Source organism: Mustela erminea, chromosome 7 (genome assembly GCF_009829155.1).
Source record: "Mustela erminea isolate mMusErm1 chromosome 7, mMusErm1.Pri, whole genome shotgun sequence".
Taxonomy (NCBI): domain Eukaryota; kingdom Metazoa; phylum Chordata; class Mammalia; order Carnivora; family Mustelidae; genus Mustela; species Mustela erminea.
In genome coordinates, this window is record NC_045620.1 from 110,867,581 (window position 1) to 110,886,278 (window position 18,698).

Genomic DNA, 18,698 nt, shown 5'->3' on the forward strand with positions numbered 1-18,698 from the left:
TATTATGATTAATTACTATTTGTATTATTTCATTCGTTGGGAGCTTACCTGGGGAAAACATCTTTTCTAGTTTTAAGACAAAATGGAGTCTTACTTAAGAGGTCAGAAATAGGTCTTAAGTAAAATTTTTTGTTGTCAAAAAACTCCAATCTGGAATAGCATCTGAGGTAAGTGTGCCCACTTGTGAGCGTGTGTATATTTTCTTTAAAACTTCTTTTTCCTGTTTGCACCTTCACCTTGTCTCTTTCTACCCTCAGGTAAAGCAAAATCAACATGAAGAGCTACAGAATGTAAGGAAGCACATTCACAATTGTTTCTCAAATCTTGGTTGCTTCCTTTTGCCACATCCTGGTCTTAAAGTTGCAACTAATCCTAGTTTTGATGGGAGATTGAAAGGTGGGAATTCCCATTCTTGCTAAAGTCAAAACTTATATATTAGAGGCTGAGAGTTTAAAAAAAGAAGTACATGGTTCCTTAAATTTTCCGTTTTTTACTGGAAGACATTTTGATGCATTGTTAAGGAGGTGATTTTAATGCTTTGTGTGGTCTGTCTCGCTTTCTATTGATTTGTCCCAGACATCTAGTGTATGGATTAGTGTATTTTATTATTATGTGGTTTATTGCTCAGCACTGTTGTTCTAAAAATTCCAAAGACTGAGAGTATTTCAGTATTTCATCTGTTTGCAGTCTGTAAAATGTTTTACCAGTATATCATATTCATGTAATCAGATTTCTGTTTTAGGGATGATACAGTTTTTTAAATATGTTTTAGGATTGGAGTGTGATGGCAAAAGGCTGGAGGAATAATGAAAGTTTTACAGTATAGCTGGAAAAACAAACTCTAGTATTAAAATTTAGTACAATTTCTTGAATTGTTTGCCTTTTGAAAAGGAGATGAAATTTATTTTGGTAGTCCACTATTTCTTATTTGAGATTAAAGAATTATTAGGGTATGAGGAAAATGGAATAGCAGAGTGTATTTTTTTTCTATGAGATATGATGTTTTTGGATGAGATTCTCTAAATGAATCTACTTAAGTAATAGATAACTGTATATTTTCATTTCATGAAATAGAATTTTATGTACTCGTACCAATAGGGACTCCTTTAATTCCTCGTTTTTTTGACTAACATGTTGACTTTTATCTCATGTCTGCTAGATATTGATGAAGACTTTAAACGAGAGCTTCGAAATCTGGTTCCATTGCTGCTTGCCCCTGAGAATTTGGTAGAAAAAGAGATAAGTGGATCTAAAGTCACTTGTAGAGATCTTGTAGAATACTTTAAGGTAGGAAAACTCTCACTAAATGACTTTGTCTCATTTTGAAATACAGCTGACTTAAAACTCATATGTATGTTCATATATGTATTTATCTTTATAAAGCAAAAAAGTGAAATTTATAGTTCGTTTTTCTGCTTTGAATTGGCTGTATCACCTTTTAAGGATATTTAAAATTAAAGCAGACAACTTGTATTTCCTAGCGATTTTGAATCTGTGGAATTATCCTACTTTTTCTCCAGCTCTGATACAGAGAGAAGAAGATCATTCACCATATAATTGTAATATCATTCTATCATTTGTGAATGATGATAGATATTGGGAGTACAATTTTGTATCTTGAGTTCTCTAAAAGCCTTCTCTCTTGAGTTCTTGAGGATTTGATAAGAGCAGTTGAAAGTACAAAACTGGTTTTTGAGTTCAAGTAAATTACACATAGATTTTTTTTTCTTTCTCTGTGCTCTTCTCTAGTCATCATTGCTTGCTTACCAGAGCAAGACCATTGTCAGCGTTCTTACTCATAGTAGTTACAGAAGGTGGAAGGGAACAGTTGATGTAAGAGTGTGTTTTTGTTAATTTATTGGACAGTTGATGGTAACTTTCATACTGGTTTTCTTTAGTTATGAATTAATTTAGAGGCAGTAAAAAGTTGAGATGAACAATTCCTATTATGAACTATTTAAAAACTTTAATCTTCTTACATTTAAAGCATTAATTAGGTAATTTTTCTTCTTGAACTGAATAACTTGGTCAAACTGAAATACTGAGTAAAAATGTTTTCTAATTAAAACAGTGCAGGAGGGGAGAATTAAGGATTTCTTTTCATAAGGTAGATGGCATTGTATATATAGCTTTTAACTAGGAGACAACTTGAATGTTGTTAGAATTACATTTAGAAACATTATAATTTAGCAATTTTTTTGCAACATTTTTTTATTAACATAAAATGTATTACTTATTTCAGGGTGCTGCAACATGTGTTTTTAATAATGTTGAGAATAGGGTTAACTGTGGAAATGAGAGCATATGATTTTCAAGTCTTCATTTTCCTTTTATATTTTTCAGTTTATTTTTTTATTTAGGATTTTTTCCCTAGACTTTTCAAAGTATGAATTACTTTTATATTTAATGGCTTTCCTTCTGTAGAGCCAATTTGTTTGCCCTGCCAACATAATGTCTTTTGTATTTTAGGCTTACATTAAAATTTATCAAGGAGAGGAACTTCCACATCCAAAGTCCATGCTTCAGGTAGTATGTGTGTTGTACATAAATTTATTAATGAAGGAGAAAAGTCTTTGGTTTAGAGATAAATACTGGAAATGGCATCATGCTTCTTTGCATGCAGATAAATTTCAAATATTTAAGGCAATGCACGTCTTGGGTCCTGAAGTTGTTATATGACTGCAGACTTTGCATACATATAGGCTATCAGAAATCAGAGTTTTCAGTATCTTCTCTTTAGTTGTTGGAAGAGTGTAGAAAAATTTCTTTTACAGGAGATGGCTAAAAATGGGCCTGTCTAAACCAAACTTATTCAGTTTTTGGAGACTTTGACAATGAATGTTTGAAATAAGGCTTATTTTTCCTCTTGATATTAATGATTTAGAGCTGCTTGTAGTGCATATAGGTTTTTTCCCCTTTTTTTTCCTTCCTCTTTTTTAAAAGGTGTCTTTTGGAGACTCCTGGGTGACTCAGTTGGTTAAGCATCTGCCTTCAGCTCATTTTGGGATCCTGGATCCTGGGATTGAGCCCCACGTGGGCTCCCTGTTTAGTGAGGAGCCTGCCTTTCCTTTTCCCTCTACTGCTCCCCCTGCTTGTGTGCACATGTGTGTGCTTTCTCTATTTCTCTCTCTATGTCAAGTAAGCAAATAAATCTTTTTTTTTTTAAGGTGTTCTTTTGGGACAGTGTTATTTTAACCTAGTTAAATTTGTTTATTTTTTTTAAAGAATTATTTATTTACTTGGCAAGGAGAACAAGAGAGCACAAGCAGGGGGAGTGGCAGAGGGAGAGGGAGAAGCAGGCTCCTCGTTGAGCAGGGAGGCAGATGTGAGACTTGATCCTAGCACCCTGGGATCATGACCTGAGCTGAAGGCAGATGCTTAAACTGACTAAGCCACCCAGGTACTCCAACCTAGTTCATTTTTTGAAAAAAGATAAAACAGCTTAATTTAAGAAATCAAGAATAATTAGTGTTACATTCATGTCGATCTGTTCTTAGTAAATTTTATACCAATGTGTTCATACTGTTAATGTTTCACCCAAATTTATGTTTAATCCTTTTCAAACACATATTTAGTTCCTATTTTTAAAGATTGGCCATTTTAGGTAATTTCTCGTTTTTATAGTAGATTAAACAGTATTTTCTTCTAAAAGTCCTGCAGTAAGCAGTTTTGTGGATTTAAAAAGTCCTTGTGTAATACTGATACGAGACGTCAAGCTTATCAGTAATTCTTGGTTTTATGCATCCGGAGGCTTGACACATTTTAAGGTTGTGTCTATTTCTCTATTACTTATTGAGCATGTGTGGTGTTTGTTACAAACTCTTTTTTTTTCTTCTTTAAAGATTCATTTTTTCTAGAGAGAGCACAAGCCGGAGGGGCGGGGAGAGGGAGAGAGAATCTCAGACTCTGCGCTGAGCCAGAGCCCAGCGTGGGCCTCCATCTAATGACCCTCACTGAGATCGTAATCTGAGCTGAAAACCAAGAGTCAGACACCTAACCAGCTGAGCCACCCAGACGCCCCTGCATACCCATTTTAATAAACCTAAGTGAAACAAATAGTCCTATTAGAAGTCCTGTTAGAAGCAATTGGTTTATCTTTTATACTTGTGTTTCTTCCATTGGAAAGGAAAACTGGAAGTTGATAATGTTTTCTCTGGTTCATTTTTAGGCTTGTTCATCGTATATAATTTATTGTGTTAATCAGAATTTATAGAGCCTTTGAGTATCTTTTGCATAAAATTGGCACTTTTTTTTTTTTTAAGGCAACAGCTGAAGCTAATAATCTTGCTGCGGTAGCAGGAGCAAGAGAGATCTATTGCAAAAGTATGGAGCAGGTTTGTAACCAACATTTAAATTTGACACTAGAGTGAGATAGAGGATCTTTACTTTTAAAATAATTGAGCTAATTTGTGTTCCTTATGCATTGTCACGTTACATCATTCACTGATTCCCCTTTTATCATCTCTGCTGGAAATAAACTAAGAAAATAATTCACATGGTTAGAGTGCAGGGTACAGGTGGCAAGTTATTACATAAATTGTACTAAAATAGTTTGACACATGATTCAGAGCACTCTTATTAGTAGCTTCTCATGTAATACTAGTTTAAGGCCAATAGCATCTTCTGTGCTAACCTTGCTAGCTTGAAATTAAAGTACCTTTTTTCTGTGTTCTCTTTTACCCGCTCTCTGCCAGCAGTCTTTCTTGTATTCTCATGGTGTGTTGGTGGGTCAAGTGAAGTCAGCTGCAGATTGCAGTGTAATTGTTTTTGTCTTTACTGGTATTAGTCATACTTGGAAGGCTTATTTTGCCTGAGTCAGTTAAACATAAAAGAAATAAGTTATGATTATGTGTGAGGTATTATGAAAAAGTTAAAAACTCAACTATATAGGTGGCTTGACTTTTGAGACTAAAAACTGTGAGCAGCGAGCTTCTCTCATGTGTGAATTATTTCTAGCCTGTAATGTGTCCTTCTGTAATCTTGTCTGGACAGGTATGTGGTGGGGACAAGCCTTACATTGCACCTTCAGATCTGGAGCGAAAACACCTGGATCTCAAGGAAGTGGCGATTAAACAGTTTCGTTCAGTGAAGAAAATGGGTGGAGATGAATTCTGCCATCGTTATCAGGACCAGCTTGAAGCTGAAATTGAAGAAACCTATGCAAATTTTATAAAGCACAATGATGGCAAAAATATCTTCTATGCTGCTCGTACTCCTGCCACACTGTTTGCAGTCATGTTTGCTATGTATATAATCTCAGGACTGACTGGCTTCATTGGCCTAAACTCTATAGCCGTCTTGTGTAACCTTATCATGGGGTTAGCACTGACATCTCTTTGTACTTGGGCATATGTAAAATACTCTGGGGAGTTCAGAGAAATTGGAACAATGATTGATCAGATTGCTGAAACACTATGGGAACAGGTTGGTATCTATCTTTTGGTTTTTCAGTGACTTAAATCATCCCCGTGACACTTTCCCACCCTTCTCCTGCAGTATTTGCACACCTACTTTTTCTTTACATGAGGAATGTCAAAAGGATGTTTTCTGTTTTGTTTGGTTGTATAATCTGAATATAAAGTATGAACCAGAGAATTTTTTTCTTCAAGTCATAATTATAGTGTGCTTTGATTGGCTGAAATCTGTAATATCCTTTGGGTAGATTCTTAGTCATAGGCCTGATGACGCCAGACCATGGGCAGGGCCAGAGTATCTAAGGGTTATTTTCTTAGAGGAAAGAAAATCTAGTCAGTGTAAGGAAAAGAAATTTGGAAGTGTAGTGCTTTAGGAAAGCAAAAGAAGTTTCGTAGTAATACTGGCAAGATAGTGGATGGCATTGAGGTGTTTATTGCCTTCCATGAAAATATTGGTGATTTACTGATGCGCAAGTAACACTCCTTCAGGGATTTCTTTTACCAAAGGAATTTTGATGTCTCTACTATGGAAACATTAATGAACAAAAAGCGAAGTGCCACAGAGAGAACCAGCTTCTCTCTCTCTCTCTCTCTCTCTCTTTTTTTTTTTTTAAGATTTTATTTGTTTTATTTGACAGAGATCACAAGTAGGCAGAGAGGCAGGCAGAGAGAGAGAGGAGGAAGCAGGCTCTCCACTGAGTAGAGAACCCGATGTGCGACTCGATCCCATGACCCTGAGATCATGACCTGAGCCAAAGGCACCCAGCCATCTTCTCTTAATCATAATCTTTTACCTCAAACTCTGAGAATTCAGAGTCGGGCCTGACAAGAATCTACTAAGGAAAGCCATGTTGCATATTGGCCAACTGTGTGCTGGAATTGCCTGTGTTCAGAAAATTCCATTCAGGGATGTCATTAAAATGATATTTGTGAAATACTTGAGCATCATGTTGAGGATCCGGATGAAAGCTGCAGATATTTTGATGGACAGTATAATAGGCATTTTCAGATATCATTTCTGGGCAAGTGCGGTATTGGGCTTATTTGAAGATCTAGGAAATGGAGGTTCATGTTGGTTTGACTTTAAATGTAAAGACTGAAGAAGAAAATCATTTTTTGAGGAAGGTTGATTGGGTATTGACTTTCTTATAATAATGTCATTATTATAAAGTGACCCACTATATTAATTTGGATTTTGTATTTATTCTTCGTCAGAGAAATGCTCAATTTATTCGGATCTGATTTGGAAGCTTGTGTTTGGATATTTGTTAACTTTAACCTTTTATCTAAAAAAATCTCTCTCTTCATATCCTTTTGATACCTTCTGCTAGAAGATGGATTAAAAGCTATCAACAACCTCACTTTTTAAAAAAATTACCTACTTTAAAATTTTTGACCATTACTGATTTTTTGCAGCATGAATTTTAATCATTTTACAGTGTATTATTTTGAAAGCCAGTCCCCCTTCTATATAGCATTGATTCTAGGACTTTAGAGGTTCCATTATTACAAAACAATTAAATAGAAGAATGTAAAGTGTGTAAAATTATTTTCAATGTAGTTACGGTAAGTTCATCACTGGTCAGAAAAGATCTGTGCTGTGTCAACAAACCTTGCCTAAATTTTCTTGCATTTCTCTTTTCTTTTGCTTCAGAGGAGTCCCAGGAAGGTGAGAAACCCACAAAGTCTCAGATTCTTGTAGTCTTAAACTCTTTAACTTCAGGCACTCTCAGTCATTGTCCTAACGAATCACTCCATGTTTTAGGTGTTTTCCAAACTGTTTGAAGTTACTAGACGTCGAATGGTCCATCGTGCTCTTTCATCAGCACAGCGACAGAGACTGTCATCCAACAATAACAAGAAGAAAAATTAGACAGTATTTTTAACTTTTTTCTCTATCTGAAGTGTTCCCACTTATACATGTAGGACAATAAGCAGGACCGTCTGGGCCGGTCTGCATAAATGCTGTATACTTACCAGATTTGATGCTGCATATAGGGTATGGAATTGCACATCCGTCTCCTAGGAATTGTAAATGGTTTGATTAGGAGGAAAGTAGTTTGTGTTGCATTATCAAATGTCTAACTGCATTATTTGTAGCATCATAACTTTTTTTGGGAGAAGCATCTTTTTATTTCCCACATTCCTGGTTATTTTCATCATTGCTTTGAATTGAATTTTTATATCTATTTTTATATGTAACTCTTTTTTTACCTCATGTTTTTATTTGTTTTGCACATTTCTCATACCACAGGTATTGAAGCCCCTGGGTGATAATTTGATGGAGGAAAACATAAGGCAGTCTGTAACAAACTCTATCAAAGCAGGCCTGACTGACCAGGTGTCTCATCATGCCAGATTAAAGACAGACTGACAGTTCATCTCCTCATGGACTCCACTCTCCCTTTCTTTCATGCTTGCTGTACAATGAGAACTCAAATAAAAATAAACCAAAGTTTACAATCAACTGTAGAAGTAGTTTAGTATAACTGGCTTCACAGATGGCTGCCACAGAGTGTGAAAATTGTTTGTTGGTTTTAAGCATTCTGTTCTTGGCTCCTAAGACACGGAGATTGGCTGAGGAGCGTTAGTTTATCATGCACATTTGTGCCATGTTTCTTTTATTTTTTTTCTTCCTTTTAATCTAATGTTAGTGAAATTTGTCTTGTGTAAAAGGATATTTCAGGGAAATATTTTAAGAAATCTATTTAGAGTCTAACACCAGTATCCCATTGAAATTTTAATTTTAGTGAAGTTATGAATCACTGTATCAAGAATCAGATCAGAATGACAATGAAGCCTTTATTGAGCCACTACATTAAAAGTATATATTGCTTTATTGCCTTCAATACCAGTATTACATAAGTGCATGTATCAGAAATTTCACAGAAATTACATGACAACTCTTGTAGCTAAGAAAGTGATTCTGAGGTGTACATTTGTCTTGCCTTTTTAAATTTATAAACCTGCCCTAAAAGGAGATGCATATCTGGGAAACTGAACTGTCTTTATGCAGTTTAGCCTTCATGTACATAAAATATGCCATTAATTTTATTGGGGGAGAAATTCCATCCAAAAATGTTGCCTACAGCTATGAGTTAAGAGTGTCTGTACAGTGCGTAGCTTTTATTTTCTAAAATCACAGATAGGGCATGTATATGAATTATAAATATATAAATACGATTTTGTATTAAAAGTTTTGTAGTTTATGGCAAAATCTGGTTCTGTGGTAGGCTAAGTACAGTCCCTGTGAAGGAATGTTTGTGGCTCATGTCAGTGTGTGAATGCATAGACAATTTGAAGTTTTTGATATATTTGTGATATTTATCTTCCTTGAGCACTGCAATCTCACCCCCACCCCCAAGGGAATTCAGTGGGAATGTTTATCGTGACTTTGTCCTCTGTTGCATTTTAAAGTTATTTCCTGTAATTTATTTTCAGTACATAATTAAAAATTTGTTGTATATATAAAATGAAACTTGTGATTCTTTTTTAAGGAATCCTTCAAGTATGTATTCCATTACATAAACCATGTTTGTTCATACTGAAAAGAGCATGAGCAGGAAACACCCAAGTGAGAGCTCTAAGGTATTGTACCCAAAGCTAAGCTTGTAAAAATTATTTTTCTTTGTCTCTGTTAGGGAAAACTTGTGATTAGGCTAGGTATAGCAGGGGATTTGTTAATTTCTTTTGTCCCTCTCTCTCTTTCCTTTCCTTTTTCTTTCTTCTTCTTCTTCTTCTTTTTTTTTTTTTTTTTTGGTGGTATATGTAAAGCTAACATTTTTGTAATATTTTTGTAGCCGCCTTTATAAACACCTATTACTAAAGCACCTAGTTTGGTTTTTAAGTGAAGAAAATTCAGATGTTGAGTTGCATGCCTGAAAGCTCTAAATTTGCTTCGGTTGGTATAATCTCCTCCCCTCCTCCTTTCAAATCCTGTTTTTATATGGATTGTATTTGTTTCCATCTGTATTAAATTGCTACCAACTCATCTGTTCTTAAAACATAAAGAATCCACTTGAAAGGTCTTTTTATTTCTTCTAACACCCTGTTTTATGAATGCTGTGGACTGTTTTTATGAATGAAAAAATAAAAAGTTTGTTGTATAATAGCAATTCTTCTGCAGTTAAAAACACAGAGCTTACCTTTTGTAAAAAACAAGAGTTGTGAAATCTCAGCCATGGATTTGTTAGTATTTCTTGTTGGAGAATGTGTTTTCCGCAAAGAAGATAAAATTCTATAAAGAATTCCGAGAAACATTTGGGTTTCAGCTGGAAGACTCTGAAAGTAATGGTTAAGTAAGAGGCAATAAAAGGGATTAAAGACATATTCAAAACTGTTGACTGATGAAACTTTGGTGTTAGTATATTCTCTGTGGAACAGTTTTGTAGTAACCCATATAATATTGAAGGTTTTTGTTTTTTTAATATGGAAGGTTTTTAAAAGAAATACTTAATGACAAGTGATTTATCTTCCTAATTAAGACACAAATAATTTACTTTTATGGAAGGGACAGTCATTCACAACCCTGCTACTGAGTTTGTCATATATATATATATATGTTGCTACTTTTCTCTACAAAAGCCTTAGATCCTAGGGATTTCTCCTTCAGATTTGGGGTTTGCTGGAGTTTAGGTTGAGGAATTGATATATATATATATATATATATATATATGAAATTTATTTTGCGAGGGAGTGAGTGAGTACATGAGCAGGTTGGGGGGTGGAGGTGGAAGGTGGGGGAAAGGGAGAGTCCCAAGCAGGCTCTGTGCCCAGTGAGACCAGTGTGGAGCTTGATCTGACGACCCCAAGATCATGATCTCAACCGAAATCAAGAGTGGGACACTTGGGTGCCTGGGTGGCTCAGTCAGTTAAACATCTGCCTTCAGCTCAGGTCATGATTTCGGGGTTCTTGGATGGACCCTGCATCAGGCTCCCCAAGCAGGAAGCCTGCTTCTCCCTCTCCCTCCCTCACTGCTCGTGTTCTCTCTCGCTAATCTTTTTTTTTTTTTAAGATTTTTTTAAATCTCAAAAAAAAAATGTGGGACACTTAATCAGCTTAGCCACCCAGGCACTCCTGTCATATATTTCTCATGAAGACAGCTAGTCCTCACTTCACTGAACTTACTCTACTTGTAGAATTGAACAGCAGTATTTCACTTGTGAGGGTTTTATTTTCAGAGAACTCTAACTTGGACTTGGCTGTAGTTATTTCCAGAATTGGACAGTCTAGGGGCTTCATCCTTGCTGAAGATATAAGTGCTGTTGATATCAGTTACGTTGTTTCATTATTTGGGATTTTAAAAAGTTTGGTCTTAACTTGGTTAAGAACCTATTAAAAATATATACCACAAAATTTCAGTAAACGGTGTGGCTGTTGCTGTTAGTGGTGCACTATATAAATACTCAAAATGGCCTTTCACAAAGTCTTTGTAAGCACTTGCTTAGTCTTTTAACTAACTAGGGAATTGGCTTTTTGATTAGCTGCTTACCTGCTAGTGGAGGTTGCTTGGGTCTCTTCTCAACACTGTTAGCCTTTATTGGTGGTTGAATTCCCAAACCTCGATCAGAGTCAGCCTGTGTACTTGATTTCCCTTTCCTGACATAGTTGTGGGATGATAAAAAATCTGCCTGGAGAGCAGTGGGTTGTGCTTCTGGCAGTCATCTTCTCATGGCCACTGTTTACTGATCTCACAGGGTTTGCTAACCAAATGACTTTCTTGGATTCAGTTTGGAGCTTCAGTCATGGAACTTAACTTTGGGGGATCTTCCAATAGGCCTCCTGGCCAAAGCTGAATTAGGGTATTTCCACAGAGAACGGTTGCTACTTTTCTCTACAAAAGCCTTAGATCCTAGGGATTTCTCCTTCAGATTTGGGGTTTGCTGGAGTTTAGGTTGAGGAATTGATCAACTCTTGACATTCTTCTGTGCAGTGCAACTCCTGTTTGTTCTTTCAGATTCGTGACTTTCTGGGCTCTTCAGAGCCAAAGTTGACCAGGTCAGAAGTACCTCAAGGTATGTACAGAAAGGTTGAGAAGAGGGGATTGCAGCCTTTGTATAGCCCAGGAAAGCGCTTCCACTTAACGTTCCATATGACAGCCCTCCCTGTGACGTTGGCAGGAAAGCACGTTATCAAAGAAAGTATCAGGTGTAGCTCAGGCTTGCAAATGAGGATGCTACTACACACCTGGGGGGGGGGGCGTTTCAGTCAGTATGACGTTTCAGACACAGATGAGTAACCTTCCTAACTCAAGATGAAAGCTCTGTCTTGTCTTTTTTTTTTTTTTTTTTAAAGATTTTATTTATTTGACAGAGATCACAAGTAGGTAGAGAGGAGGAAGCAAGCTCCCCACTTGAGCAGAGAGCCTGATGCGGGGCTCGATCCCAGGACCCTGAGATCATGACCTGAGCTGAAGGCAGAGGCTTTAATCCACTGAGCCACCCAGGCGCCCCAAAAGCTCTGTCTTGATGGCGTTCTATAAAGCACCGAAAGGTTGAGGAAACACGGTTTTATTAATACAGAAACAAGGTGAAAATCACCCATTATATTACTCATATGAAACAAGAAGTGAAATTGTCCTGTTCTTGAGTGCACCTCAGCGGTAACCATTTGGTGTGCTATTGAAATGACTCCTAAGCTTACTGACATGTCTATATGTGCATAAAACATACTCCTGATTTTCATTTTATACAAAAACAATTACCCTGTAAGTTTTTCTCTCCATGTAACGGAATTTTCCTAAGCTGCTCAGTAATTCTTCATGCTCATGTGATTGCATTGATTCTTCTGAGGGTAGATGGGGTATTGAGAAGAGAACATTAGACCTTGGATTGCTGCTAATAGTTTTTATTATTTTTTCTGAGTTTTCCCCTACCACAGTATTGGTGAGAGAGTCAGATAATAAAATGTGAAGGGTGTTTGGGAAGCAGGAATAGAAAATGTACGCTCTTAATCTTTCTTGTTTTATTACTATTATTTACATTTTTAAAAAAGGTTTTATTTATTTGACAGAGATTACAAGTAGGCAGAGAGGCAGGCAGAGAAGGGGATACAGGGCTCGATCCAAGGACCCCGAGACCACGACCTGAGCTGAAGGCAGAGGCCTAACCCACTGAGCCACCCAGGTGCCCCTAATCTATCTTGTTTTAATGCTCCATGTACTGCCTTTATTTGGCCAGTAGTCTGGTAAATGACTTCTGGAAGCTTGACCATTGCTAAGGTGGGTGGGATGAGGACTGTTTGAGCATTAGTTTAGACTTTCTAGTCACAAAATGTGAAGACTACCTAAAAACTTAGAAGCATACTTACATTTTAATTTCAGGAAAAGGAGATGGACCTTAGAGTTAAAACTGAGCTTTGGTCCCAGTGCCACCCCTTCGTGCTTTTGAACTTGGGTAAATGCTACGTGACAGCTTAGCCTCCACTGCTTCATTTATAAAATGGAGAGAATACATCTATACCTCTGTCTCTCTGGGAAAAAAGGCATTATTTTACATGTTTGCAAATAGAACACTTAACTGGCTTAGAAGACAGCTGGATTCTCATATCAGCTTCCACATTCGTATGTTGCAATATGTTGTTTTGGTTGAAGTATATGAAGAAAATCTGGCCTCACACAGTTATGCAGTTGGAAAAGGAGGATCTTCCCAGAATGCCAAAAGCCTACTGGGGACTCCTAGGATTACCTTTTAAGAACCACTGCCCTAGAGTAAGAAATTCCATTGGTAGGCATGTTAAACAGTGCCCTGGTAGGAGTTTGAAAGGACCAGGTGTACTGTCTTTTGTTTCATTTCCAAGTTTGGGATAATTTTTCTTTTCTCTCTTTAAAAGGTTTTATTTATTTATTTGACAGAGATCACAAGTAGGCAGAGAAGCAAGTCAGGCGGGCGGAGGGTGGGGAGAGCAGGCTCCCTGCTGAGCAGAGAGCCAGATTCGGGGCTTGATCCCAGGACCCTGAGATCATGACCCAAGTTGAAGGCAGAGGCTTAACCCACTGAGCCACCCAGGCACTCCTGGGATAATTTTTAATACTTAAAAGCAACAGGTTGCACCAGATAGACCAAATTCTCCTTGGAAATAGTATTATTATGATTATAAACCCATTCCTTTAAAATAACACCCCTATATTCTATCAATGTAAACTGTGTGCAAGAAATTTTCAAAATATTAAAAAAAAAATCATCCTTAGTACTTTGAACTTGTGAGAGATGAAGACTGATAACCTTTCTTAAAGGTCTTCCAGTTTGTTACCTCTTTGTGTGTAAAAGTCTGTCTCTTGATTGGATACCCTGCTATATACATAAGCATTTTCTGTTTAATATATCCTGAATCTTATCATGACAGTAAATCGTATTGCAAGTTTTTTCAATGGCTACATTTTATTTTGTTACTGTTTACAGTGACACTTTCATATTCCATAACATTGCATTTTTGACATTTTCATTTTTGCTGTGTTAATACAGCAGGGATGACCTTGTACCTGCATCTTAGGCACCTCTCTTAATAACCAGGAGATTGGAACAAACTCCCAGAGGTAAAATCACTGCCCTCTGGGGAGTCTCGTACCAACTTCTGGCTTCTCTAGCAGTACTTGAGAACACCGTCCTGTCACCAGTGCTTCTAGGACCGACACCATCATGCCTCAGTACTTACTCCCCGCTTCAATCTCAGAAAATGAAGTAATGTATCTCCACACTGCTTCACATACCACTTGAGCCAGTGGTTCTCAACTTCGATTTTGTATCAGGATCATACCTTATTGACACAACAACATGGGAGATTGTGAGGTGGTCGGGGCCCAGGCCTCAGTATCCTGAACATTCTGCAGGTGGTTCTGTTGCAGGTAGGACAGACCATTCCTACACCTACCCCAGCCTTAACCCTTCCCTACTCTCTTGCCCCTTTCTTGGTGCTTTGTAATAATCCACTGTCTGTTGTTAGCAAATTTTCCTAAAACTTGATCTCTGTGGTTTTTTTTCTCTCCTGAACTGAAACCTGTTTTCCTTTTTTTCCCTACTTTCCCACCTGAATGTCTCTGGTGCAACTCAAGTCTGGTTTGCCCCACGCCCTGGCTAGATTTTTGACAGCAGTCATCCATCATCCTTTCCGCCTCTTTATTCCATTACTCCCTGTCATGACATCTCAAATTCTTTCAAATCTATCTCCTCCTCTGGCCCCACTGCTGCTTTGTGCATGTCACCCCCCCTTACTTCTTACTCTCTTTAGATGCATCGGTCCAGCACTATGCTCGTTCCTTTTTACACTTTCTTGTGGTACTGTACCATTGTGGTACTCCTCATACCTCTTCTCTAGCAGCTGAATGTTACTACAGAAGATGACAGAAGCCTGGTGGCTAAAGTTTCTTAAATGGCATGACCGCGTTTCTGAAATGGGTGCTCAGTCCGGCCAAATAACCTGACCACACGTCTCTGGTATGTTGAGGGGCTATTATATACCTTCTTGCTCTTCAGATTATTAAAACCCTTTCCCTACTCTAATTCTGCACTGATGACTTCACCTTACATCTCATAAAGAAGAATGCATGCAAGAAGACAATTATTTTTATCTTGCCACAATTGACCTATGCGTGTGACTCTGAATGTACCCACATCATTCTGTATTTCTCTCTGTTAAACAATGGCTGGTGTCCCTGTTCTATTCAAAGGTCTGCACTTCACGTGCGCTCTGGAATCCATTTTCATGAGGACTTAGACCCTGCGAATAGCCTTTTTCTTTGCATGTCTCGCATCATCAAATTCTTTGCTACTGCATCATTTCTTTTGGCTGTCAGACATTCCTTAGTCTCACTCAACTTCAAAAAACAACCTCCCCCCCTTCCCTTAGCCTGTCTTGTCCCTTCTAGCTACAGTTCTATTTTTTCAGTTTTCACAGCAAATTTTTCTGGAAGATTTATATACACACAGTGCCTCTGCTTTCTCATCTAAATTGACTCCAAGCTGGCTTGCCTCCACCAGTTTATGGAAACAGTTCGGATTAAGGTTACAAGACATCTTTAAAGCTAGCAGTCAGTCTTAAAGTACAGTGTCTTAGCGGCATTTGACATAGTTCACTATACCTTCATTCAAATACATTTGTGATTATTTCACCTCACTGATCTCTCTCCTACTCCTTGTCCTTTGTTGGATCCCATAATCACCATCTTTACACTGGTGATTCTGCTATTAAATCTATATTCCCCACCATACTCTATTGAACTACATCATATCTCCATCTGTATGTCCGTTTCAGTTTATGCCAAGACCATAACTATCTCTTCAGCCCCAGCTGAGTCTGCTTAAAGCATTTTTGGTTCAGTCACTAGTCTAAGAGCTCTTTTTGATTCTATTCTTTCTCTCATATCCACATTCAGCCTACCCTGAGTTTTTGGTCCTATTTCAGAACATACCCTGAATCTGATTTCTTTCCAGTTTGTCTGCTGCAACTCCGGTGATAACACAGTCATCTGTCATAAGCTCAAATTGGTTTCCTCACCCTGTTAGATCCTATTCTCCCCAAAGTGGTCAGAACCACTCTTCTCTAAAAAGCCAATCAGGTCATACTGTGCTGTTTCATTCTCCAGTGATTTCCCCTTAATGCCAAAATAAAGCTCACGTCCTTACCTTAGCTGAGAAGCTGGCCCATGGATGTCTCTGTGAGCTCGTCGTCCCTTTTCCTCATTCGCTGTGCTCCACTCACACTGACTTTTCCCCTAAACATGCAAAGACGATCTCGGGGCTTCGATACTTGTTCCACGAGGAACATTCTTTTGTCCAGTCTCCCTTCTTATCATCCATATCTCAACCCAAACATTAGTTACCTCCTCAGAGATGTCTCCTAACCACTGTTAATACCAGTAGCTCTATTGCTTCACTCTTGTTTTAGCATTTTCTTCTCAGTAACATAATGTATTTGTTTGCATATAATACGTCTTCCAATATTAGCATGTTGGCTTCCAAAGGATACAGGTTCTCTTTGTTCAGCTGCCAACTGTCAACTTGAGAAGTGTTCCTGGTAGAGTCAGAACACAGTATTATTAACAACTTGAATTGTCAGAACTGTAAACACTCCTTTCAAATACAGAGTGAGGCTGTTTTTTTTTTTTTTTAAAGATTTTATTTATTTATTTGACAGGCAGAGATCACAAGCAGGCTGAGAGGCAGGCAGAGAGAGAGAAGGAGGAAGCAGACTCCCCGCTGAGCAGAGAGCCTGATGCGGGGCTCGATCCCAGGACTCTGGGATCATGACCCGAGCTGAAGGCAGAGGCCTTAATCCACTGAGCCACCCAGGCGCCCCTTGTTTTTTTTTTTTTTTTTTAAGACTTTTATTTATTTATTTGACAGAAATTACAAGTAGGCGGAGAGGCAGGCAGAGAGAGAGAGAGGAAGCAGGCTCCCTGCTGAGCAGGGAGCCCAATGTGGGGCTCAATTCCAGGACCCTGGGACCATGACCCAAGCCGAAGGCAGGGGCTTGAAACCACTGAGCCACCCAGGCAGCCTAGAGTGAGGCTGTTTAACAGAGCTCTTAGACGAAACAACTGCAGGTCCCTCTGCCACAGCAAGTGGTCATGTAAACACCCTCATACCACAGACTTGGAGGGGTCTTGAGAAGTAAATGGATAATACTGAGAAGAACAGTCTTATGTCAACTATACCTAACTAAAAATATTTGGCATGCTTAAAAAGAGACTATACATACATTAAGCAAAACTCCCCTCAATCTTTCAAAAACAATGTAGGTAGAATAGTGGAGAAGCAGCTCCAGGGAGGAGAAAAAAATTAAGGAGGTTATTTGGGTAAGCTTCACACTGGTTTGCCTTCAGTAATATTTCCCAGGGAAGTTGACTCCTTGCGTGTTGGCAAACAGCTGTTGTTGAGTAAATGTCAGGATATCATTTCTGGGTTGTTTGTCGTGTCAATGTGTGTACCTATGGACTCTTTCTCCTGACTAAGGAGGTGTGGTGCCAGGGGGAGGAGAGCAAATGAGAAGTCAATGTAAAAGTCCATAAAGAGATGTTTAAAGATATCATGATGAAGATTTTCACACACAAAGTAGAACAGTATAATGAACTGCCGTGTACCCACCACCCAGCTTAGTTGCCAGCACACAGTCTGATGCCATCTATGCACTCCCACTCCCCCATTCCCAGACTTAGTTCGTTTTTTTGTTTTTGTTTTTGTTTTTTTTTAGAGATTTTATTTATTTGATAGAGATCACAAGTAGGTGGAGAGGCAGGCAGAAAGAGAGGGGGAAGCAGGCCCCGGGCTGAGCAGAGAGCCCGACTCAGGGCTTAATCCCAGGACTCTGACCTGACATGAGCTGAAGGCAGAGGCTTTAATCCACTGAGCCACCCAGGTGCCCCCAGACTTAGTTAGTTTGAAGGACATCTCAGATACTATATTTTTCAATCATAAATACCTCAATCTCTAAAACATTAAGACTTTGATTTTTAGCAACCACAGTACTCTTTATTTTTTCTGAAAGAATAACATACTACTCCGTGTCAAATATCCAGTCAACATTCGAATAAACAGCTTCATACAGCCAAAGCTGCTGTCCACCTGCTACAGGAAGTTGAGCTAACGTTTCATAGGCATTACCCTCACTGTCTGGTACAGGCTCTATAGACCTCACAGATTCCTCAAAAGTGAAGGATCCATTTACCTTGTCTCTTGATCCTTCAAGAATTGTGCATCTCAGCCGAGTCACTGGGTTCCATTGATCAGGGCATTTTGAATACGAACAAATGAACCCTCTTTATACCCTCCCTTTCTCCCATCCCCCCTCAAAAAATTACATTTGAGAATTAATAGCCTTTTATACTTGATAAGGAAACGTTATGCTGTTGGCTCAGTAACTTCCTGCTCTTACTCTCACTTCTTGCTCAGGCAGAATTTTGCAAGGTGAATACAGTGAACTTGAAAGGGCCAAGAAGGAGGGCTGTGGAAGTAGTAGTAGTTGTAGTACATCAGCTGTAGAAGCAATATTCGTTCATTCGCTTGATAACCCATTTACTCATTCTAGAATTCGAATTATTCACTCCACAGATTTTTATCAGGTACTATATGTCAGACCCAGGTAAAGGCATGAGGGAAACAGTAATGAACAAAAGAGACAGCTTTTGTCGGGAAGTCAGACAATAACAAGTGTAATGAAGTGAGTTGTAAGGTTTGTTAGAATGTAGTAACTGCTGTGGGAAAAAATCAATCTCCAGTCTACTTCCCACGAAGCAACTGTCTCTTTTACAAAATGTACTACTTGTTTTTCAAAAGGGGAAGCATTAAACT

At 38.2% G+C, this 18,698-nt stretch overlaps 1 protein-coding gene across 4 annotated transcripts in view; it reads left to right on the plus strand.

Moving 5' to 3' along the window:
• Nucleotides 1–9,525, plus strand: part of ATL2 (atlastin GTPase 2) — a 56,731-nt gene extending 47,206 nt beyond the window's left edge. For 3 of the 4 annotated variants that reach the window (XM_032352936.1, XM_032352939.1, XM_032352938.1), the window contains 7 exons: nucleotides 258–396; nucleotides 1,160–1,287; nucleotides 2,470–2,526; nucleotides 4,263–4,334; nucleotides 4,993–5,424; nucleotides 7,069–7,083; nucleotides 7,180–7,785. In XM_032352936.1, the coding sequence (XP_032208827.1) occupies nucleotides 258–396; nucleotides 1,160–1,287; nucleotides 2,470–2,526; nucleotides 4,263–4,334; nucleotides 4,993–5,424; nucleotides 7,069–7,083; nucleotides 7,180–7,287 (951 nt within the window). In that variant the 3' untranslated portion in view covers nucleotides 7,288–7,785. Of the gene's footprint in view, nucleotides 1–257; nucleotides 397–1,159; nucleotides 1,288–2,469; nucleotides 2,527–4,262; nucleotides 4,335–4,992; nucleotides 5,425–7,068; nucleotides 7,084–7,179 lie in introns of all 4 variants that reach the window. The other variant, XM_032352937.1, reaches the window with a different exon arrangement.
• The last annotated feature ends 9,173 nt before the right edge of the window (nucleotides 9,526–18,698 follow it).